The 24382-nt window shown below is 44.8% G+C and overlaps 1 protein-coding gene across 8 annotated transcripts in view; it reads right to left on the bottom strand.

Moving 5' to 3' along the window:
• The window catches only part of BDKRB2 (bradykinin receptor B2), a 442021-nt gene that overhangs the window by 267707 nt on the left and 149932 nt on the right, over window positions 1-24382 (bottom strand). For all 8 annotated transcript variants that reach the window (XM_085626446.1, XM_085626445.1, XM_085626442.1 and 5 more), the window contains exon 2: window positions 22983-23086. Coding sequence is in view for 4 of the 8 variants with exons in the window: in XM_085626442.1 (XP_085482568.1) it covers window positions 22983-23086 (104 nt within the window). In the remaining 4 variants the exon portion in view is untranslated. The remainder of the gene's footprint in view (window positions 1-22982; window positions 23087-24382) is intronic.

A 24382-nucleotide genomic window follows, 5' to 3' on the forward strand; every position in this document is an offset into this window, starting at 1 on the left:
ATGCAGCCAGGGTTTATTCAGCTCAGCTATGAGTCACCCATAAAAGACAGGACACACCTTAACCCTCCTTTTGGCTGTCTACAGTGAATGTACATCCCCAGCTCCTGTCACTCCAAAACCAGACAGTCAATAAACAAATCAGCAGGCGCATGGGATGGTTAAACAAGAAAATGCCTACTTTATAAAAAAAGTGCCCTCCACTGTTATTTTATATGTATTGTCTTTGTGTATTTTTTTTCGCATAGGCATGGTTTAGCACTAATAGAGTCACGCATTTTGTTTGAAATGATTGTGGGGCAGCGCATAGTATTGTAGGTTATTTTTTAACGTTTTGAGGGGGACACTGATTTATCTGGCACTTTATTTGGTTGGAAGTTAAGTAAAAGTGGATAATTAGATTTCAATACCACTGAAGAGCAGGGAAATGCATTGTGGGGATTGGAGTTCTTTTTGGGAGTAAAATTCTTGGGAGTGTTTTCGTGATTATATTGAGCACAGGAAGGGTTGAGGTCACGTGGGTAGTTAATGAGCACATCTGGTAGGTATTTAGGCTAATGCGAGTCAAGAGCATTTGGGTTGATTTCGCGGAAGCATGAGGAAGCATGAGGACGGAGTTTCTTTGTGGAGAGACGCCGAAGTAAGTGAGATTGATGTGGGTGGCTTCATGAATTTAGTGAGGGATAGTAGGAATTTGTGAGGGAGGAGTAAAAGAATAAAAGCATTTTACAGTGTGGGGAGGCGAGAGAATGTTACACGGGAGGACGGGTGTTAATGATGTAAAGGAAATGAGAGAATGTCATGAGGGAAGACGGGCGTTAATAACGCAAAGGAAGAGGGATTGGGAAGATGAAACGTTTGTTTACAAGCAGATAGCGTTAGCATGCACACCAAAAACGAAGGATAAGGTGTAGGAGTGTGGTTGATAACATTAAGGCAGAAAGGCAATGGAGGAGAGTGAAGGTTAGCAGGCAGAGGGATGGGTTGGACTATGTGTGTGAGTCACGGGGAGTATGGGGTCTTGGATTTATTTGGGGACAGTTTGCACATAACAAGTGAGCATTGTAGTAACGTGGATGTAGGGAGGATGTTTCAAGTAGATTGGGTTTTCACACATAGCATTATGTTTTAATTGTTGACATATTACTTGTGTTATTATTATCCGGATGAGTCAAAACTGTTCATTTTACATATTTCAGAATCCCCTGACGAAGAGCCCCCTTGGCTCGAAATGCATTGGGATATTACACGGTGTGTTTACTTCATATGGAGGTCAATTTGTACGTACTGTTGTATGAAGCCTGGAATGGCATACAGCGGGTATTGGAAATGTTTAATAAAGAATACAGATTGCACCGAGCTGTCTCCGTTGTGGTGAAGAACAGGATGAAACAGTCAGTAAAGGTTGGAAGATGAACATGGTGATTACAAGAGTACTATGGAATACCAGGATGAATATTATACATTGGAGGGAGTTGTTCCCGTTCTTAGCAGTGCACCAGCAATATGAGTGCAAATGTAGGGCTCTGTCATGTACACTTAGCAGTATTTGCGGTCCGGGGGCGATCCGCATTTGCTGGTTGCACGCACGTTTTTGTCAAAGTCAGTAAATCAGGTTTCTCTTAAAGGGAAGGTGTGCAGCTTCATCAAAAAGTCTACTTTATAAAAGTGGCATTTTCAAACACACAATTTAAAAACCATCTCCCTAAAAAGATGTGTTAGTAAGTTTTGAGTTCAGAGAGCCCAAACTCAATTTCACTAACTGGTCACAATGAACATTATACTTGTAGGGTGTTACAAAGCAATTCCTATGTTATCCTATGGGACAGATAGTCTTTCAATAGTGAAAAACGAAATTGGCAGCATTTCACTATCAAGACATGTAAAACACACCAGCACGTCCTACCTTTTACCTACACTGCACCCTGCCCATGGGGGTACCTTGGGCCTACCTGAGGGGTGCCTTACATGTAAGAAATGGGAAGGTTAGGGCCTGACAAGTAGGTGCACTTGCCAGGTCAACATGGCAGTTTATAACTGAGCACAAATACTGCAGTGGCAGGTCTGAGATACCTTTATATAATCTACTCATATGGGTGGCACAATCAGTGCTGCAGGCCCACAAGTAGCATTTAATTTACAGGTCCTGGCACACCCAGTGCACTTTACTAGGGACTTACCAGTAAATAAAATATGCCAATAATTAATAATCAATAATAATGACAATTTACTTAGAGAGCACTTGCACTTTAACACTGATCAGCAGTGCCAAAGCGCACAAAGCATCTAAGACAGCAAAACGAAATCCAGCATAGCATCAAAACTACAGGAGGTAGAGGCAAAACGTCAGAGGAAACCATGGCAAGGATGCCAAGTCTAACAAAAAATAAATAAACAAACAAGATATGTTCCCAGGTGAACACATGTATCTTGTGGTTTGCATGGTTTAAACATATTCAGCACATTAAATATGCTACCACATAATGTAAGAAACTGATCTTTTCACTTATGTGCATGATGCTGATCTTTTTGTTTTTTAGGTATGGCTTAACAGCCCAGCTGTCATCAAGCCTCGTGTGATCAGCAGAAAAAGACAGTTAAAGAGCACTACTAAAAGAGGGTCTTTGGCTCTGCCCACATATTCCTCCTTACAGAATTTAATTGGGCAAAGTTGTGTGTTACAACTGAAAACCATTGCTTGCATTGCACAGAATATGATCAATAGTGGTTGCCGGAGTTAGTTATGGTGACCATCCAACTATTAAGGATTTTTTCTTGATTGGTCCTTTGGGAGAAGTTATGTCAGATGGCATAAGGCGCACCTGTGTATCTTATAACATTATGCCACATGCATTGAGACTGCATTATTTATTGTGAAATTATATGTTGAAGCCAAAAGGCTTTTAAGGGTGGATTTTTTATTAGACTGTGTTTATTTATTTTTATTTATTTGAAGGTTTTATATAGCGAGGACAAGACCTTTGCGGGTATCAGAGCACTTTACAGGGCAGATGTAAGAAAAAAATGTCAACATCGTAAAATATAAGTGATACTAATACATAGTGATAGCTAATACAATCTAGCAAATAAAATATACTGAAATGTGAGTAGATCAGGTAAATGTGGCCATGAGAATCGATTTCACTTCTCTTTTGAAGAAAGCAGTGGAAGGGTTCAGTCTTGTTTCTGGGGGCAAAGCATTCCAGATTCTGGGGGCCATCCCTGAGAAGGTCCGGTTGTAAGTTTTCTTCTTGGCATATCGTTGCAGTTTCAGAAGAAGATTCCCAGAGCTCCTGGATGATCTATTGCTACAAGAGAGTACCAGTTTCTGAGCTTGATTACTCGGAGTATTGTGATGTATGGCTTTGTGCGTCATGCAAGCAATTTTCAGATGAGTTCTAGCCTCAAAAGGTAGCCAGTTGAGGGCTCTAAGGTCTGGTGAGATGTGACAGTTTCTTTTTGGAGCCTGTGATGAGTCTAGCAGCTGTGTTGATTGAGGCTCTAAGAGGGGCCGTCGTCGATCTGGGCAGTCCGCAAAGGGCGACACTCCCGGTTACTGGAGCCTGAACTTCCTGTTTGAGGTCATTCGCGGCCAGGAAGGTTTCAGTTTTCTCAAAAGTATTCATCTGGAAATGTGCTCCTTCTGTAGAGGCCCTGATATGCTTCTGCATGTTTAGATTTCTGTCCAGAGTCACTCCCTGCGATTTCACTGAGTTGATAAAGAGAGGTTGACCTTTGAGGGCTGTTAGATGATTCATCCAGTCGAGGATGATGGTCGATTTGTTGGGGGGTGATTAAGAGGAATTCAGTTTTGAGGGTGTTTACTTTCAAGTGGTTTTCAGCCAACCAGGTCTGTGTTTTTTAAAGCGTTGAGTTGAGAGACTTGATGTGCTCAAGTGAGTGGATCCTTATATAAAGTTGAGTATCATCTGCATACATGTGATAGTGGGCATTGGAGAAGCTGAGAAGTTCAGTGAGAGGTTCCATGAAATATTTGAAAAGTGTGGGTGAGAGGGATGATCCCTGAGGAACTCCTAAAGTTAAAACCTGTAGGAAAGTATTTTCTGTCATGGATTCCCACCAATTACCGCAGTAGGCAAAGTTTTGGTTACCCATCTGTCAAACCTTTTGAGCAGCAGAAAAGAGCCTTAAGAATCAGTTCTAGGAGAGGGGCTGTAGCCCCGTCCAAATGTTGGTCTTCTTCTCTACGAGTATTTGGTTGGAAAATAGATTGTAAGTTCACCTAAGAAGTAGTTTCATTCATTGTAACTGATCAGCACATGATTCAGATCACATAGCGTAGGAAGTGCATTGTGTAACGCATGACCAATACAGAAGGAACATTGTAAACATCCTGACAAATGTAATAGGAAGGTATATACTTGAACAGTTTGCCAAAAACCATACAAAGTGGCTTTGCATTCTGACCACTTTGGCAAATGGAATAGTCAGGGGTTTACATTATGTACTATCTGAAGAGGGAAATAGAAAGGGGTTTTGCAATGTTTACTCGGATAAATGCAATAGAAAGGGGCTTTACAGTGTGAACTTTATCACAAACCATAGGAAGAGGCTCAACGTTTTAAACTTTTCGGCAAATACTATAGGGATGTTTACACTGTGAACTCTGGCAAAAGCAATAAGAAGGGGTTTAGCACACATATACCTTTTAGGTCTGGCCACATAAATGCTTAGTGTTTAAAAAAAAAGTGTTTATGTTCATGTCAATGTATCATTTGGGTCTGACCAACCTGTTTGCATGTATTGATGTTTTGTTATTTCTAAAGTGTGTGCCCATCTGGCTAGCAATGTAGGACTGTACAGGTTCAAAGGTTAGATATGTCGTTTTTTTTTTTGTAGTTTCGTACCAATTAATCAGAATATGCTTAGGAGAATGTATCAGCATGACTATTTGGCAAGAAAAAAGATTTGCCCCAAAATTATGAAACTGCATCATTGTTAAAGCAACTTTTTTTAGTTGAGAGAATGTTTTTGCTGCTGCAATTTTGGTGAAAAAGACATGCATGAAGTGAACAAGAAGATTACTGTGTTTACCAGTTTTCGACGTCACTGCCCATTAATATTAATGAGCCATTTTGAATATAAATTAATGTGAATGAAACACCTATTAGATTAAATTGTGTATCATCTCTCTACAAAGCTTTATATTCCACAACACTTTATCCTGTGGAAAATGTATACTTTCGCATCAGAGCAATTACAAGGCCACGAGCTTTCCAGTTTCCTTGGGTGAGGCTTCTCACACATGCCTGTAGGGGTTTTCGCACCTGAAATCCATTTGTTACATGCGTTGTGTCATTAGGAAAATATTTGAATCACATTGTCAGATTTTACCAGCAGTGTGTATTTAATTTTCCCAACAGGCATGAAGCTTCCTCTATAAAAATTGTGCTGAAACTTGTTGAAATTACTTGGGTCAGGGAGTGCAGTGAATGATATTGTTTCTAAAATGCCCGCAGAGGCTCTTACAGCAACTGCTTGGTTCAAAAGATTTCTGTCAGTACAGCATTTCTTCCTACCAACGTCACTCCGGAACACAGCATATAGTGGTAAGCCAGCTAAATACCATTCCTGGAGCATTGTGCGTGCCTACTTTCTTCCTCCTGCATTCCAAAAACAATCAATTTCACATGTCGCATAACAACCAAGGGTAAACTTTGCAATACAAGCGGTTGTCGGTTTAAGACAACCTCAAAAAAATAAAAATAAAATAAAAAGATACTAGATTAAGTGAAAAAAGAAACAAAATAATGGGTGATGAAAGAAGGAGGAGGACTAACAGTGTAAACAAGGTTTGGCAAAGCCAATGGGTTTTTCCTAAACTAGACCTATTGACACCGTCACTGTCTTTTAAAGAAGTTGCACAACAGTACAGGCTGCTGTGAAACAAGGATTACAAACAAAGCGCTATGGTGTGGTAAGTGCTGGCAGCACCATACCACTTTGTTTTTATTTACTTTAAGCCATGTTGCACAGCTGCCCGTGTTGCTGTGCAACATCTTTAAAAAAAACATTGTCAATGCCAATAGGTCTCCCATAGGCGAAACCTATTGGCTATGCCAATGCTTGTTTTCCTTTAAGCTACGTTGCATAGCAGCCCACGTTGCTGTGCACTATGCCTAAAAAGAGCACAGGAGAATTGAGAAAGACAAGCAATGCGAGGGGGGAAGATGTGGTAGTGCGAAACAAATGGCGGAAGCAGGGCAAAGGTGGGAAACACAAACAATTAAACAAAGGACATGGGAAGGGGGCGGGGAAGTGATTAAACAGACATTGGATTAGGGTGATTAAACAATGGCCACGGAAGGATGGTGGGGAAACATCAAACATGAGTGGAGGGTGGGGGGATGAGGAGACAAACGACCGTGAAGGACGACAACGGATAGCGGATGGTGGGGAGACAATGGACAGCATGGGAGGTGGGAAAAACTGATAGCGTGGGAGGAGAGCAGGGGTAAGGGAGAGGAACTGCAGACACATGCTCTCTACAAGAGTGCATATGCAAAAGTAAAGAGTACCGGAAGGAGTCTGTGGCCAGTGGAAGGACACTGGCCACAGTCATAAAGCGGTACTTGGTCGATGCTCTATGTTAGGAACACAGGCAAAGCCCCAGGTTAGACCTGAGGTGGGGAGGAGGAGGTGCTGCACAATAGGAAGAAAGGAAACAAGAGCGATGTGAATGCCAACCAATTATAAGTAAGGCTCCATGTTTTCCGTTTTTACTGATTTTTGGAGATAAATACAGACAGACAACATTTATTTTCCTGTCTGTATTTATTTTTAAATGTGGATATAAACAGAAATCGGGTTGTTTTTGAGTGATTCTAAATGCTGTCAATCATGACTGCCAGGCAAATAGATGTGTGGATGGACAGGCAAGGGGATTAAAAAAATGTAGGGCGTTTAGTAAAGAGCCTTAAACAGCAGTAGATATGCATAACTTTGATACTAAAATTGACATATTTTCTTACAAGTGCATATTTTACCATCTGAGTGTGTATATATCATTGAAACCTGTCAGACGTTCGGGCTCGAGTGCACATTAACTGGTTAAATGAAAGCAGAAATATACACATTTCAGCTTAATTTTTTTCATAAAAACTAAAATAAATATGGATAAATACAGGTAAAATTAGCAAAAAATAAATATGGATAAATACAGACGGAAATGACAAAAATATAAATTACATAAAACCGAGAGCCCTAACTATAAGTAAAGGTAAGTAATGGGTATCCTCTGAGTCTCTTTTAAAAGAAATATTATGCTTACAAGAGATTTCACGAACACAGCGCAAGCGCTATGCAGGCAAAACCTAATAAAAAGGGGGTCACTGGAAGCCCCTGTCTTTAAAAAACACACTAACATATGTGGAAAGCTAGGAAAGAAAGAAGAAAAGAGGGCGTTAGTAAGAGCAACAGCGTCTTACACCTGAAAATCATCAACAGACAACTTGTAACAAAAAACTTTATGGATTAGTTCTAAATTTACCTTTCACCAAACACGCCAACAAACTATTTAACTTTCCATCGTCCGTACTTTAATTATCCCGGACAGCAACGCTGCACTGTGTACAAACAGATCACGCTAAAATAATGGGATACATTTTCATAATTTCCTCTGAAAGACACTCCTCCACAGGCACTCAAATTTCTCCTGACATTTTCACCTTCAGGCATTGTTTGAACATGTAAGTCTTACCCGTTCATTTCAAACCCAGAAACGATGTGTCTCTTCACTAAGTCCATGGCTTCTACTCAACATGGCTGCCTCCCTCCATCTATACCTACTGCTGCCCTTCCATGCCATGCTACCCTTCCGGTCCCATTGTAGTTCATTTCTCAAAACTAGTGATGTAGCGGAAACTACATTTTATTTGCAAGGGTGAATTATAATCACACATGTAGGACGCATTTGCATATAATCCTTTGTCATGTTAACATGAAGTGTTAGGATCTTGAAATGTAATAATGCAAAATGTGATGTATTTAGGCCATTGAATAGAAACATGAAGAATTGACGTAGAAAGTAAATGTAACATGCAGAAAACATAAACATGAAGAATTTGTGTTGTGCAACTGACAATAATTTACTTACTGTGTTTATTTATGTGTCATTTTTCATGTAGGCAGGATTATTAACTGAACGTGTCTTAATTTCTTATGAATTTCCGTGGAGCTCATATGTTATTTTCTTTTATGTTTGCTGAATTTTTAGGCCTGAAATGCATTTCCCTGGCAGCTCTCGTTTTAGAATTAACAGTTTGGATTTCATGTGTACTGTGGATTTCGTTCTTTCTCACGTTTGTGTTGCAGGTGGAAGAAGCGTCCTTGTTAGCTAGAATAATGTCTTTGTTTTATTAGTTAGGTAAGTAGAGTAGGAGATTCATTATGAGCTAAAGCCAATAAGGGGAACTATTGTGTTTTCACAGTGGAGAAGGCCTGGGAAGTAATGACAACATGTTGCAGTTCAGGAACATCATTGTCCCATGGAAAGGTACCTAGGAGACCATGGTTGGAGTGGATGGCATCACCCGCAAGAATTCTTGGGAAGAGCCCTGTAATATTGAATGTTGCAAGTAAGGAAAGAGCCCCACTTCTTCTCTGCCTTTAGAGAGAGAGCATCTTAGAACAAGATCTGTCTTGATAGCTTTATGCTAATGGACCCATCGATGGTGGAGAGACTTGTTAGGAAGTCTTCACATGCTGAGACATTTCATTTATTTCCCTGAAGATGCTTGAGTAGGGATGTCATGTTAGTGCTAGTGTAGGGAAAGATTGATGCTTTATATTCATCAACCCCCGATGCAGGGAAATTTGGACTTATGCTATCTGATCCTATGCATCCTACTTCTTAAGCTAATTGTGTTGTGCATGTTGAATCTACTCTACTTTATTCGCATATTTGGCTTTATGAGGATTCCCATGTATTTTTACACTCTCGTCTTGAGGTGTCTTTAGATTTAGTTATTTTTGGCTTTGTAATAAACTCACTAACCTTACATAGTTGTCTGTGGTTTCTATGTATCCAGAGAAATTCCATTTGAATTGATTGGCATTATTAACGATTTCATCCCCTCCATGCTTACATGCTGCTAAAAAGAACCATTGGATTGTGATTCTAGAACAGGTCCAGAACTTATGGGCCCGGCCCTTTCACTAATACACTGTCTGACACAAAAAGTTAGGGTCATCATGCAAAACATGGTAATGAGCCCATGAGTTCACTGCATAAGTACTCAGCTATAAGCTTCCCAACCCACCCCACAAAATATTAAAAACTAAACTGTAATCACTGTCCAGCCACGGTTTGAGGTAAAGGCCCAAGAACTTCACTTTTAATCGCCATCTTGCTTTGACAGTCTGTCTATGTCAGTGAGGAGGGAATGCTAAGTGAGGCCCCCTCACAGAATGAGGATCCGAAATTACAGAAGCGCCTGTTAGCCCAATCCTTTTCACCTCCCCCGCCCCCTTTAGAACTAGGGTCCTGCTGTAGTCAGTGGTAGAAGTGGATGGGATCGGCAGGGCACGGCGTACCCCTACTTCTTTAATTTTATGGATTCTGTTCCCTTACTTTTTAATTTTAGACTCACGTCCCAGGACGGCAGAAATAGCCATGGCCTATAGATAAGGCTCGGCGTTCCTGGATGTTGGGGCAGCGAAGGAAAAGGCCTGTCTCTTTCTTTTCTTCCCAGAGAAGACAAGTTTCTCCTGCTCTGCCGTTGTCAGCTGCCCCAGCTGCCTCTTTCTTACTCCTCTCCCTCTGTTTCTATCTTGCTCCTCCTCACTTACTGAAAACCGTGACCTCACGAAATGGTTATTACACCCTCTTTCCTCTCCTTCTTTTTAAAGTAAAACACTTTTTCTGGAAATGTCGTCTTTTTCGGACATGATTCTATTCCAAAGTACAGCCTAGGGACGGAGAGAAATAAAAAGTTCAAAATGTGAAAAATAGCGAAATAAAGAAAGATAGAGTGGTCTCAAAGTGTACAGATTGGTTTTATTCACACCCAAACACATTAGCGCCACTTTACAGAGTTTGCCAGTGAAGCGCTACTTTTGTTTCCTTGTCTTTCTTTGAACATTGTTTTCCCTGGGTGGGGAAGTGCGCCATTGCTGGAGGTACTGTGCAATACATGCTTGATGGGTGGATTGGAAAACAAATTGTGTACAGTGGCTCTGTGTTAAGGGATGTGGTCTTTTTAAACCATGCTGCCTACATTTTGTAAGGATATAAGCAATGGACATTGAAACGGGTACCTTCCGGGCCCTGTAGACATGTTCTTAACTTTTAAAGGCAAAACACTCATTCATTTCTGAACAATGAATGTAAAACCATTTAGGTAACCATGTTGTTTCTGCTTACATTTCACATGGTTTACTTAATCTTGCATTCCCTATGAGTGTTTGCTTTTTGCAGGATGCTATTGCCTTTTTTTTTTCAGGCAGTATATTACTCTTGTGTAGTACTGAATTTGAACTGAGTTGCGTCCAGGTGTTTATAGCGGGGCACAATTGGGTTGTAGATGAAGGCAGTGCGAGTTTCTCTCAGTGGGGCAGTATGGTGTTCAGTGGGGGAGAGGATGTTGCACTATGGTCAATGCTGCCGAATTCGGAACTGGGGAGCCAGATTCAGCCTTCATGACCAGTCCACCAGACCACTCTTCTGAGGAAGCACATTCCTATGCTGGACCTTAGAAGGCCAGCAAGATCTTTGAAGCCCTGGTGTCTAAGCACCAGCAGGTGGACCCTAGCGGTGGGAAGTGTGGGTTAACCTTGAAGACCTGTCCACCACAATCCATACTGAAGTTCAGCTCCAGTTTTGTAGCCAGGCCTATGAAGCAGCACAACCTAGAGCAACAGTGAATCTGTCACTGAAGTCACAGGACCCTTGAGTAGGGCAGCTCAAGAGCGGTGCGACCCGAGCGATCGCACCGGGGGCTGACTTCAGGTGGAGGTGTCATTTTTGACAGTATATTATGTTTCTAAAAGCCCTTCCTGCCTCCTTCCTGGCCTCCAGCAATTTGTGGCAACAGTACAAATGTCATGATAACTCCAATGATTAATGCTCTTCCTAGAGGGGGATGGAGTTTTGTCAAGTGGAAGTTTTGACTCGTGAAAAGGTTGTGCAGAGAGTTGAATGTGCCTGCTGTAAAGAACATGCACCATACAGATCACAAAGTGCCCATAAAGTAAATAGGTCAGTGGCCTACTTCTTTTGTCAATGAGATCCTTTTGTCACTTGCAGTTAATAAGTCAAAATCCTAACATAGAACAGTGAGCTATTAAACTATACTGACTACTAGTATGGTTGTAATGTGACTCCTACACCTTGTGGTCTTTTGTGTTATGTAACATTTCCTACACAGTGATTTACACATTTATGAGTAATTGAAGAGTGAGATCCTGAAAGTAAAGCAGAGGCTTGCTGCTGTCTAATTGTTGCGCTCTGGCGATTTAAAAAAAAAATTAAACGAATCTCTGTCCTTTGTTTTTTAATATAACCTCATACTTCATTCAGCATTTTATTTGCACTTTGTGGTAATTCGCGCTCTCACCTCGGTCCACCGCAGGGCTACTACCCTGATTGTTGTGGAGGATGTGGGCGTGTGCATGCTTTCCTTGATTGCTATCAGCTGCTCAGGCTTGGGGGAGGTGGCGCTCTGACGGTCACGTGACCTAGAACTCCTCTCTACTTAAATCCAATTCCACTTCTCCCGCGCAGCGGACGCGCGCAGTAATTGAAGAGTGAGATCCTGACAGTAAAGTGGAGGCTTGCTGCTGTCTAATTGTTGTGCTCTGGCGATTTAAAAAAAAAAATGAATCTCTGTCCTTTTTTTTTTTATATATTTCCTCATACTTCACTTCTCCCACCCATCAAAGATTTTACGTTCCTCAGTCTAAATTGACGATCACTCCCCAAGCATAAAATGGAGATCCTTGACCTTCTTCTAGACGAACAACCTGACGCTTTGTTCCTCACAGAGACCTGGCTCCATGAGAGTGCCGGCCCTGATGTGGCAGCAGCACTACCTCCCAATTATGCCATCGTCAGGAAGGACAGAGTGACAAAAAGTGTGGGGGGGGGGGGATAGCCATCATCTTTAAAAATCTTTTTCAATGCAAATTTGATCTGTTAGACTTTCCCAACTGCAAAGCCGCCCTATTTAAAATATCCCTCAACCCCAATTTCACACTTTCCGGTGTTTTAGTTTACCGCCCACCAGGACCCCCCACCAACTGGGCCTCATCCTTTCCCAACCTCATATACCGTTTCCTTTTAAATTCCAAGAATTTCTCAGTCCTAGGCGACCTAAACCTACATCTTGACGATCCCCTTAATTCTACCTGCAGCCACTTCATTTCTGACCTCGCAGCTATGAATATTAACCTACTAAATACAGGCCCCACTCATAGTGCCGGCCACCTGCTTGACCCCATCTTTTCGAGCCTTCCTCACATCCACTGTGCCCCGGCAACACCCATATGCTGGTCAGATCACTTTATATCCAAATTCTGCCTAACGCCCCTTTCCTCCCCTACCCCTTTTTTCCCTTCCCTCAAGGTCCCCAAAAGAGACTGGAAACAACTGAATATAGGTGTCCTCAACAAGCTCTTATGCGCCAACCCCCCACACATCTGATTCTACGGTTGAAGTACGTTCAGGAAACATATACGATTGGCTTGAATCTTGCCTCCCCCTCAAAAAAAAAAAATTAATAACCACCGACCTCCAGCCCCTTGGTTTATCGAAGCTCTAAAGGCTGAGAAATCTAAATGTAAAGCCTTGGAACGGAGATGGAGGAGAGACTACACATCTGATTCCAAAGTTGTCTACAAAAAAGCATTCAAATTATACCACAACAACTGTAACTCCGCTAGGGCTAGCTTTGTCTCCAAAACCATCTTGGATGCCACTAACTGTTCAAGAACACTTTTTGGTCTAGTTAAAGAGCTTGCCGGCTCTGAGACCCTAGCAAAACCTCTGCCTTTAACTAAACGTCAATGTGACGATCTTGCCCAATTTTTCACGCAAAAAATAGAGAACATTTATTTTGAAATTGCTAACTCACATATAAGCAAAACCCCAGTCTCAATCCATCATCTTACCCTAGACCTTACCCTTACCACACCTCATTGTCCCTCCCCAAACAGTTCCATAGCTAGTCTCTTGGCCCCCTCTTGACCTAGACTCCTTGATAACCATCCTTGGAAAGGTCAAATCCGGTTCCCCGAAGGATCCCCTGCCAATCTCCACACTAAAACAGCTGGACCTCTCTCATCTGTCCGTCATCCTGAATGCTCTAAATTTTTCCCTGCTCGAATCCACAGTCCCTGGGCATTGGAAACACACCATGGTAACCCCTCTCCTGAAAAAGCCCTCTGCCGACCCTAGTGTCCTCTCTAATTATAGGCCCATCTCACTCCTGCCTTCCTTCTCCAAAATTCTTGAGAGACACATTCACTCCCATCTCTCTCAGTTTGTCGAAACTCACAAAATCCTCCACCCCTCTCAATCCGGCTTTCGAACCGGATTCTCCACGGAAACCACACTGTTGGGGGTCACAGAGAAGTTGCGCCATCATCTTGTCACTGGGGACACAGTCGCACTGATACTGTTAGAACTTAGTGCGGCATTCGACACTATCTCCCATTCACTCCTAATCAACACACTGAAGTCTTTGGGCATCTGTGGCTCAGCCTTGGACTGGATTACTTATTTTTTAACCGACCGCACTTTCCAGATCTTCTCTGTCACAGACACTTCCAACATTTACCCATCACCCTATGGTGTGCCCCAGGGCTCCATCCTTAGTCCTCTTCTTTTCAATTTATATGTCAGGCCTCTAGCAGACATAGCAGAACAAGCAGGCCTAACTCTTTTTACGTATGCAGACGATTCCCAGATCATCTTTCCCCTCTCCAGTACTGACCCCGGCTCGACATCCCTTCTTCAGACAGGCCTAGGGAAAATTGCTACATGGATGAACCGCAATCACCTGAAATTAAATGGTGATAAGACGGAAGTACTCATTCTAGGCAAAAATAAAGATCTGTGGGGCCCACTACATTGGCCTGCTGAGATAGGCGCCCTCCCCAAACCCTCCAGTCATGTCCGTAATTTGGGGATAACTATTGATGACTCTCTAACCATGCACCATCAGGCAGTAAAGGTCACAGCTATCTGCTTTACCATCTTGAAATGGTTCAGGAAGATCATCTGGATGCTCCCAGATGACACCCAGAAAACAGTGGTCCATGCCCTCATGACCTCTCGGCTGGACTATGGAAACATCCTTTACTTTGGCTCAAACAAAGCAGTGACTCGAAGACTGCAGTTAGTACAGAACACTGCAGCAAGATTACTTTTCAAGGTTCCCAAAGCCACCCCGATATCTGGCTACCTCCGCAACCTACACTGGCTCAGGGTGGAGACCCGCATTAAGTTTAAAACCCTGAGCTATATGTTCAAGATCAAAATGGGAACGGCACCACAGTAGCTTAACTATCTTGTCCGTCCCTATGCCCCCACTCGCCATCTACGATCTACCACTCTCGGATATTTCACAGTACCTAGGTTCAAACTATCCAGGATGGGGGGAAGATCTTTCACTTACCTAGGTCCATCACTGTGGAACACCCTTCCTCTCGCCATACGCAAAGAGACTGTTTACACACGCTTCCGCAGATCACTCAAGACCTGGTTATTTAACCAGTAACTCCTTCTATTACTGCCTTCTATTAGCCACACCTAGTCCACTTGGCGCGAGGAAACCCTTTTTGGGTAGCTGTTGCGCCCTATAAATGAAAATAATAAATAAATTGTCTCTGTGTAATGTGTGTGATGTAAAGTGCTCTGACACCCTACACTGGTATCAGTGGCGCTGTAAATCAAATTAAATGCATCTGGGCCACAGTGTGGTTATGGAGACTTGAGGCACACTGTTAAAGGGTGTTAGTGAGGGAATCTGTGGTGGAGGGAGTCATTGGGGGGCACAGGGGTCCTCCAGCAATAAAAGCCGCTCCTGCCTTTGAGGCCAGTCCGCCTCACCCATTGGTTTCTCCATTGGCCTTGTTTTAGCAGTAGTAGCTGCAACTTACCAGGGGTCTGCAATGCAGGATTTGCACGCACGCTAAACTAAGTTTATAAACTTCACCGTCTCTCTGCTTCATGCACAGGGACTTTTAACTTATGTGGCTTGCTTTGGGGCCACTGGAATTATGCAGCAATAGAGGACAAAATTATGCCGCAGTGTTGACTAAATTATGTAGCAAAAAAAAGGCTGCAGCATAATGCAATATATCTTCTGATACTTTATTGAGAAATATTTACACATGCTAACAATCTCTGGAAAGATGTTACCTTATTAGTACCAGTGTAACATACAAATGCAGCAGTGAGAAAGGTGATCAGTCAACCTTTGCAAAGGGCCGTCTACTTCGTAGAAACACAAGTCACATTTTTTAGTAACTTTTGATCTGTTTGAGCTACAAACAATTTATTAGTTAAAATCATCAAATTATGCAGCAGGTGATGCATTATGTGGCTAACATTGCAGAGCCATAATTATATGGAAAACATTTGCAAACTAGGATATTTTGCCATTCATTTTGAACTGCTCTTGTGGAAAAAGGGGAGGAGAAGTGCTGATGACAGAAACTCCATGGCTCGGGGACAAATGGCTTGGGATTCCACTTTTAAGTGTATATGGGACGTTCTGTGATCGGAAATGAATCCCACTTTGTGAATGCATTTTAATGTCAATAACTCATATTAAACCTTAAATAAACATGTATGTATGGGTTGAATTAAATAACGCAATAATCCGTAACTGGGTAGTGAAATGCCAACTACTACAAATAAGAATGATTTGCTCTTTCTGACCACACCTCTGACTCTGCTCACTGACACAGTCCTCAGGTTATTCCCTCCCTCTAATTCTCCACCCAGAGTTCCCCTACTTTTTTTTCCCCACTTCAACCACTGGCTGTATCACAGGGTTTTCACCGTTCTTTGGGGCATATTATCAAGAACGTGTGATAATCCTCGCAAAAGTAACTTAACGCAACCTACAACATCGCAGTCTTTCGCGGGAAATTTACGCCGTGTTAACCAGGCATTCACAACACGGTGGTACCATGCAATAGTCACCAGATAACGCGTCAACTGACCGTGATAAAATCAACGCCACAGCACAAAAATGCGAAACGCGAACGCAAAAAAAGCTGCGATGAGGCCAATCGCGATACAAAAATATGCCAAAACCAGCTACAGTTCTGCAATTCACAGGCGTCAAGCAAGGAGAAGAAGAGTAGGAAGAAGCGCTTCAGTCCGCAGGAGAACAGGATCCTGATAACGGAGGTGGTCGAACACCATCAACAACTGTTCGTCACCTCCACTGTATCATTGGTGACAAAAAATGGACTATGACAGGCCATCGTGGACAAGGTGAATGCAGTCAGAGTGCTGAAGAGGACAATGGACGAGGTCAAGAGGCGCTGGAATGACGTCAAGCGCAAAACCAAGCTGAAACTCACCAACAACCGGAAGGCAGCAATGCAGACTGGAGGTGGGAGTTCAGCGCCACAGGAGGAGCTAGACGACATAGAGGTAATGGTCTCCACAGTCATCAGTGGGGAGACGGTGGCAGGAGTTGGGGGAACGGACACTGCTCAACAGGACTGGACACAACAGCAAGAGGGTGAGTAACAACCAGGGACGGGGGGAGATGTGCACAATGGCACACATGCACAAGTAAATAGAGCACAGCTGCGGACAAATCATGCCCCAGACCAAAACTCCCACCAAGAGAACTATGTACCCAAGTATGCAACATTTCAGCATTGTATGAGCACAGAAGTTAGAGGCACATCACATGTAAGGGATAAGGGGCAGGCAAATCAGAGCTGCAGGGGCGACTCCCCCAAAATACGGCACACACACATCATGTGCACAGCACATCAAGATTGACAACGAAGTGGCACAAACCACAACACATTCACCACAGAACAGAGGACACAACTGGTGCCGACTGGGTGTAGACACTGGCCAATCACAAGTGGCATTGCAGGGAAATGTGAGTTGATAATGTACAAGTACAAACACACAGCAGTGATGTTGTCGAAATGTCCACTGTCCAGCAGCAAATGGGCAGCCCCTCCGAAACAGCCTCGATGTACACAGTCATGGAGTCTGTATGTAAACATGTACAAAGCGACAACACACATGTGAACACATTGTTAAACTGCATCTCCCCTTCACATTGCAGAGGGACAATCACCACCTCCTGCAGAGCAGTCCCAACCTCTCTTCTCTGATGACGAAGAGGGCCACGACACCTTTGACTCCAACGCCCTCAGAGAGTTCATAGACAGTCTCCGCAGCACACCTCCAGGAGCAGGGCAGCCCAGCTGCAACGAGGAGAACCCACTCCCTGCACAGACCACACTGCAGGCAGCACCCACCACCAAGGCTGCCTCCCAGGACCCCCACAAAGAACACATGACCTTCCAACACCATGTGTTGGGATGCCAGGAGCAGCTGGCTGGACAGGTGTGTGTGGGCTTCGACCGCATGGCAGACAAACTAGATGCCATACGTGGGTGTCTAAGTCCCATCAGGGACCACTCACAGTCCCTAACGGACACCCACAGTCCGCTCCATGCTCTCCAAACAACCATGGCTGACATCGCTAGAGTCCTGCCCGTGAGACAAGAACAACTGTCTAGTCAGAGTGGCTCCAGTGATCTCGCCCGGGAGTTGGGACTAATGCGGAGGCTCATGGAGAACATGGACCGGCCAATGCGGAAAAAGTGGCTGCCACGGCTGCACACCGGTGAGAGGCAGCTGGGTTCCACAATTACCTCAAAACCATCCTCATGGCATTGCTGCCACAAGGCCTGGCGCCGATGCATGCTGCTGCTACCTCTATATCCACATCTCCACCCCTGAAGTGTCAGTGCCACACAGTGCGGCAGACATTCCACCTCCGGCCCCTGAGGTGTCACTGCCACACAGTACTGGAGAGAGGCCAGCACCACCACCACGTGAGACACATGAGACAGCAGAGAATGAAGATGCGGATGAATTGTGGTCAGAAGGAAGCGGTAGCATTCATCTCCGTCTCATGGCCGGTTTCAGCTTGGTTCTGCCCTCTGCATCATCACCTTCCACTGTCCCCCGATACACTCTGCGACACTCACCTTGGACCTTGCAATGGACTGCCATATTCTGTTTGAACGCCAATGACACAGATATCAGACTGCGGAATGAACTCCTCCACTTCTTTTGTACTTGTCATTCCCTGAATGACTCTGGCTGGCTCTCCACGGGCCAGCATTTGAAAGTGGGCTTTGCATGGCCCTGTACTGCTCCAGATGTAACACTCCACTGAATGTGCATTAAACATTCCGAATCACACAGATGTGTTGTCTCTATGGTCTTTCAAGTGTGGTAGTATGGATGAATGTAGGGTCAGTGAATTCCTCTTATATCCATGTGGCTCATGTCGTTGGACTTGGGTCACAGGGTGACACATTGCCGATTGTCGTCCGGGTGGCGCCGACGCAGCAACAGCTACACACGCATTTGTTATTTCTTTGTCCAGCCCCGTACCGAACCACGCACAGAGCCCCGGGCTCATTGTTCAAACCCTTACACTGGACTGGCATATGCCAGGCCAGCCCACTATGCCTACGCTCCGGGGGGGGGGGACAACAACGCCACATGTGCCTGGACTCCCCTGTAGTGATCTGCTGCTCACAAGTCTAGTTGTCAGCATGCCACGACCACTCCCTCACGGCTGGTTTACACCCACACCACACCCATCCAGCACACGCACACAGCACATGTGATCCTGCCAAAAAAACGGGCTGGGTGCACGTGCACAACACCATTTCCAACCTGTCTCGGGGTGTATCCGTGTGGTGTGCATGTAGGTATGGGGGCCCAGGGGCCTGCAACATCACATTCCGCAGGCTCGGATGGGGCATGATGGCGTCCGCACCACAATACCCAATCATAGAGGGTCCACGACTGTGGGGGCACAGACTTGGTGGTAACGGATACACTGCGGTCGGCACAGGCACACCGCCACGGGGCGGTGACATTTGGTGCACTGAGGTAGGGGCACCTTAAGTGCTGAGTGGGTGTGCAGCCTGCGATGATGCCCCGTCCCGGCGGTCCGGACGGCTCAGGTTTTGTGTGCCCTGTTGGACTGCTGTGTAGGCCTGAGCCAGCGGGCAGCGCAGACCTACCGCCACGTGGTGTCGCCTCCTGGATCACAGAGTTAGTGGCACCTATGAGGCTGAGCGGGTGTGCAGCCTGCGATGATGCCGGGTGCACTGGTATGTCCTCTGCCATGGAGTAATCAAGACCCAGCACCAAATGTGAGACCTGGTGGCCTGCGGAGCGGGGCTGCATCATGTGGAGTGTGCCATGCCTGCAGGCCCCGGGCTTGTGGCTTGCAGCGGCACGTGGTGGGCCCTCTTATCCACACGCCGGTGGCGGAAGGTGAGCAGTGAGGCCTGCGTGCGCAGGGTTGGGCATGCACCGCTGGGCAGCAGGAGGGGCAGGGGTGCAGCTGCCTGGGTGCGCAGGGGCGGACAGGGGATGGTGTTGTGTGCAATTGTATGTACTTTGCCATTCAGGTAGCTGGACTCTGTTTCGGATGACGGGTCCGTCTGAGATGTGGGACCTGGTGAACTGCACTACATACCGGCACGTGGTTGGAGACACACCGGTGGCAGCAGGTGAGGAGTGTGGCCTGGTTGCACAGTGTAGGCACTCTCTCTCTCTGTCCCTCTCTTCTTTTCTCTATCTCTCTCTCTCCCCCTCTCTGTCTATCTCTCTCTCTCCCTCTCTGTCCATCTATCTCTCTCTTTCTCTCTCTCTCTCTCTCTCCTTCGCTCTCTCTGTCCCTTGATGTGTGCAGGACACACCTTCTCATCCTGATTTTTGTCTTGTAGGCTGTGACCTACTGAATGCCGCGAGAGGAGCTGGCATGTGTCTTCATTTCTGTTCGGTGTTTATTTAAATAAATTATCATTTGTTGCTTCGAAGGTGAATGTGTGATGCTCATTTTTGTGACGACACATGCATGTCACCAGATGTAATTGTGCGACATCATGCAGGTTATTTGGTACATGATTCAGTGTTGTTGATGTGACATATCTTTGGCCTGGGGGGTGGGGGGTCCGGAGAGGCGGGGTCCTGGAGGTGGTGGCGGTGGGTGTTGTGCCTTCTTGGGTGTCTGGCATGCATGTTCAGTGGCTCCATGGCATCTGTTGTTCTTCAGGTGTGGCTCTGGGTTGGGCTCTCTTTTCTGGTGCAGGTTGTAGTCCGACTTTTCACCAGGTCGGAGCAGGTGTTAGTTTCCTGGTGCTAACGCGGTTTATCGCCTATCTTGTGATCTTATCGCAGATCAGGTTGGTCGTTGAGAATGTTGCGGAGTCGTGTTGTCGCTGCTTTTTACTCAGGAACGCCTGCTCTGCATCTCATTAGCGATAGTTGCCAGGGTCATCCATGGCGATGTTTGTTGCGGATGCTAACGCCGGAAAAGTGGTGCTGTTGGCTGTTTGAACCGGCTTGTGAATGGGGCGGTAAATTTATCACGACTTTGGCTGCGATAAAGTGCCGATAACTCGGCGATAGCTCCTTGAGAATATCATATGGCCCTTTGTGTGTGGAGAAATGCGGTGAAACATCAGGGCCTAGGTTCTTTCTATAAATAACATGCGCTATAAATATATCTGACAATAAGCTGCTAATACACAGATAAAATGTTCCTGTAAGATTTTCCACCCCTACTTTTCAAACAGTGCTCTCATCCCCTCTGAGAATTGCGGTCTTTGTGTTTTTCCCGTTATGGCCAGTACAAACAAAGCAAGCAGCTAAGAATTAGATGTGTTTGTCCTGGCGGCAGCTCAGACGTCGAAGATGGGCATTTCATATTCCCACCCACAGCGAAGGCGTCCGCCTTGTCAACAGAGGCATGAAAGGACCTTCTTTAGGAAGAGTTAATCGTCAGCCCGAATTCGATGTACTATTGTACTCCTGTCTAGAAACATGCTGCCTTCGCCTTGTATGAACGAATGGCTGATGCCATCTGTACGAGCAGGACATTGACATGTGCTTGTTTTCGCCAAGAGTTTTCTGCACAGAAGCTGACCTCGCCTTGCATGTCTGCAGCCAATAGAGTCCCCCGAACACAAGCAGCCTCAACTCTGTCTGGATAAAATGGATGAATGAAATGGACGGATCCTTCCAAGAGCCTCATTAGGACATCTGCGGTAAAAAGGATTGGGCCTGTATCCGGAGTTAAAGGCCAAATGACGAATACAACATCTGCCTTACCCTGCGGATTAGAAGTATTTGACTGAAAGTAGCTAAAATCTCAAAGTGAAATACTGGGCAGAAACATGCAGGTATCGTGCAGAAAATCAGATTACTTCAAGTCATTTTCCCAACCCTCGTGATCAGGGGTATTTCTGCCCGCCCCGCCAAGGGTTACAATGCCTCCACTATCAGGGGAACGCCGGGGGGGAAGGGGGTGGGGGGAAGGGGCACTGAGCAAAAAGCCATCGTCTTGTGGCGAAACGAAAGTCGAGGGGGCCCCCTGCAAGGTACACGGAAGGGCCCCGCTCCAGTTTTACTCCGTAGCTCTCAGGCCTGAGTACAGTGCTGAGGACCACCCCTCTCCTCCTGCAGCTCGGCTCACCCCCCCCCCCCCCCCCCCGTGCGGGGGCTGTTGTGGTAAATCTGACATCGATATTGCTCTCCCATCAACATGCATCGGTCTGTGTTGGGCTTGGGGTGAAAGGTTTCCACATATGCCCTTCCTACGCTGCAACAGTACTATAAGATGGCTTCACGTTACAAGTCCTTTAAATGAACACATGTACGGCAAGTCTAAGTGTAAGAGGATATTAACACCTAAAGTTGTCAGATGTGCCACTAATTAAGACTCTTATCTAAAGCTCATGCTGAAGTCTGAAATGCTTCTTGGAGCTTCAATAGTACCTACAGCCAATGAGGAAGAAGCATTTCAGAGTATAACTTTAGGATCAGAATATTACCCACTGATTTGAAGTTTGAACAAAATAAGCGATTATTTGCATGTCATCTGCTAAGGGTGTTTATTCTGTTTTTCGGCACTCCCAATTTTGGAAGGTGAAAATTAAAACATTGAGAGAGAGAAGATTAAAGCAGTTTTCAAAGATCATAAATTACTGTTAAGGACAGTGAAGAGCTGGCAGGAAGTGAGTGGTGGTTTCCAGGTTCCAAAGTCAGCAGATAGGGCCACATTGGCAATCTTTTGAAATCCATGGCATGAAAAAGACTGAGTGGGCCCTACCGGCCATCAGAATTTTGATCTAGCAGAAGTTATACTGGAAATTTGGGCAATACCGGGCCAAAATATGCAGTGGCCAAGCTGACTTAATATGTCTCTTCCGGGAGCAAAGTTTCCCTTCAACAGCTGACATTCAGGGAACTGCGTATTTTTCATGGAAGTGCAAGCACGTGCTTCTTTTTGCTACTCAGAATCGGCCAACCCATTTTTTCTCTTTTTGATGAAGCTGAGCAGCATTAGCAAGAAGCAGTGTCAAAGCCAAAAGGCAAGACCTATTTGCTTTTCCAATGTTTGTTTAGTCAGCCGTTGCTTAAAACCTTCTGCTGGATAGTCGATGTGAGGGTTTGCTCTGTGCTCATAGTGGGATGGAACTTTCTAGGATCCTTGGGACACGTGTCAACTCACTTTTACTGAGTATAATCCTGGGAAGGACCCTCAAATCAACTTGACTAGATAATAAAGTCACACTTTTAAACAAAAATATACACAATGCCAGTAGGTCCAGCTTTAACATGCCAATGTACCTTTAAAAATTAGCAGACGTCATAGCTAAACACAAACTGCCTTCAGACAACAGGATCACAAATGAAACCACCTGGTATCTATCCATGTTACCTGGTTTTATCTTGCTCAGTATCTTCCACTCGACCCTTTATCTTTTCCACTGTCTTCGTGTATTCCTTACCACTCTGATGCAGCCAGCACACTTCACAAAGGGCCTATGGAATAAGCATTAACAAATAAATAAAGAAATATTGGCATTGTAATTAATGTAGCTCTTTACAAATTATTACATTACATTTCAAACATTTTCTACAGATTACTGCGAATACGTCAGTGACATATATCAAAACACAGCTAAAGCCATACAGTAGTAGTCACAATGCTTCCCCACAAGGGACAAATCCTGCACAGCTGCCAGCAGTTGCCTTGGCTCAGAGCCTGTTTTTATGCTTTTGCTCTGTCTAAAGCGAATACATATAACTCGGATTTTCTTGGAGTTAAGGTATGCAATGCACTGCAGACAGCACTAGTCGGAAACAGTGATTAGTAATTGCCTCTCCCTGTTTCTGAACTTTAAACACTGAAAACACACAAAGGAATATTCAGCTCTGCTCTGAAGAAGCACAAGTGTTCATGATACAGCCCCTGGCCTGCTAAAGTCATGATATTCAGAACTTTGTCAATTTTAGGTAGAAATCAAACATCAAATATTGCCCCTAGATACGCCTGGTAGCATTAGGTGCTATTCAGGGGCGGCTCCTCCACTAGGGCGGAGGAGCGTCGCCCCACTGCTTTCTCGCAGTGCGAGAAGCAGCAACATAAAATGGTAATAACTTTCAGTTATTACCATTTTATGTTTGGTTGTGGGCGGGAGGGTGGGGAAGGCTGCTCTGCAACTAGGGCAGGGGAGGAGTAGTGTGGCCACTACTCAGTGTGCAAGACTGTTTGGTCGGCCCTCTGGGGCCGCTCAAACCAGTCATGGCCCATTACAGAGTGGTTTACTGCAACTCATTCCCCCCTCCCCCACTTAAAACAAAGCACTACTATCAGCATAATGCTTCTTTTGGCCAGAGCTAGCGCGCCCTATGGGGAGCGTGCTTAAAAGCCTAGATAAAAAATGACAGAACTATGAGATTTTTTTATTAACCTTGTGGATAGCAGTGAGTAAGATACAGATTGTTTTATCACTCCCAAACATTGTTGTTGAATAAATATCAATTTTTGCACTTGCTAATTTACTACGTTTAAGCTTTTGAAGCCACATCAGTTCCTCAAAGTGTTTTAAAAAGGTACACACACCTTCAAGTTTCCCATTGAGGACCTCCTGGGGAGGGCGCCTCCAGTTTGAAGACCCATGGCGTTGGACCCTATAACAGCACTGAGACTAAGGGGCATATCAACAACAACCGGCGATAATTATCGCTAAGCGCACTTAGCGCTAGGATAATTATCGCCGGCTAGCGTTGATTTTTATCGCTGAGATAGCGTGCTATTAGCAACGCTTATCTCAA

The sequence above is a fragment of the Triturus cristatus genome, chromosome 9 (genome assembly GCF_964204655.1).
Source record: "Triturus cristatus chromosome 9, aTriCri1.1, whole genome shotgun sequence".
Lineage (NCBI taxonomy): Eukaryota > Metazoa > Chordata > Amphibia > Caudata > Salamandridae > Triturus > Triturus cristatus.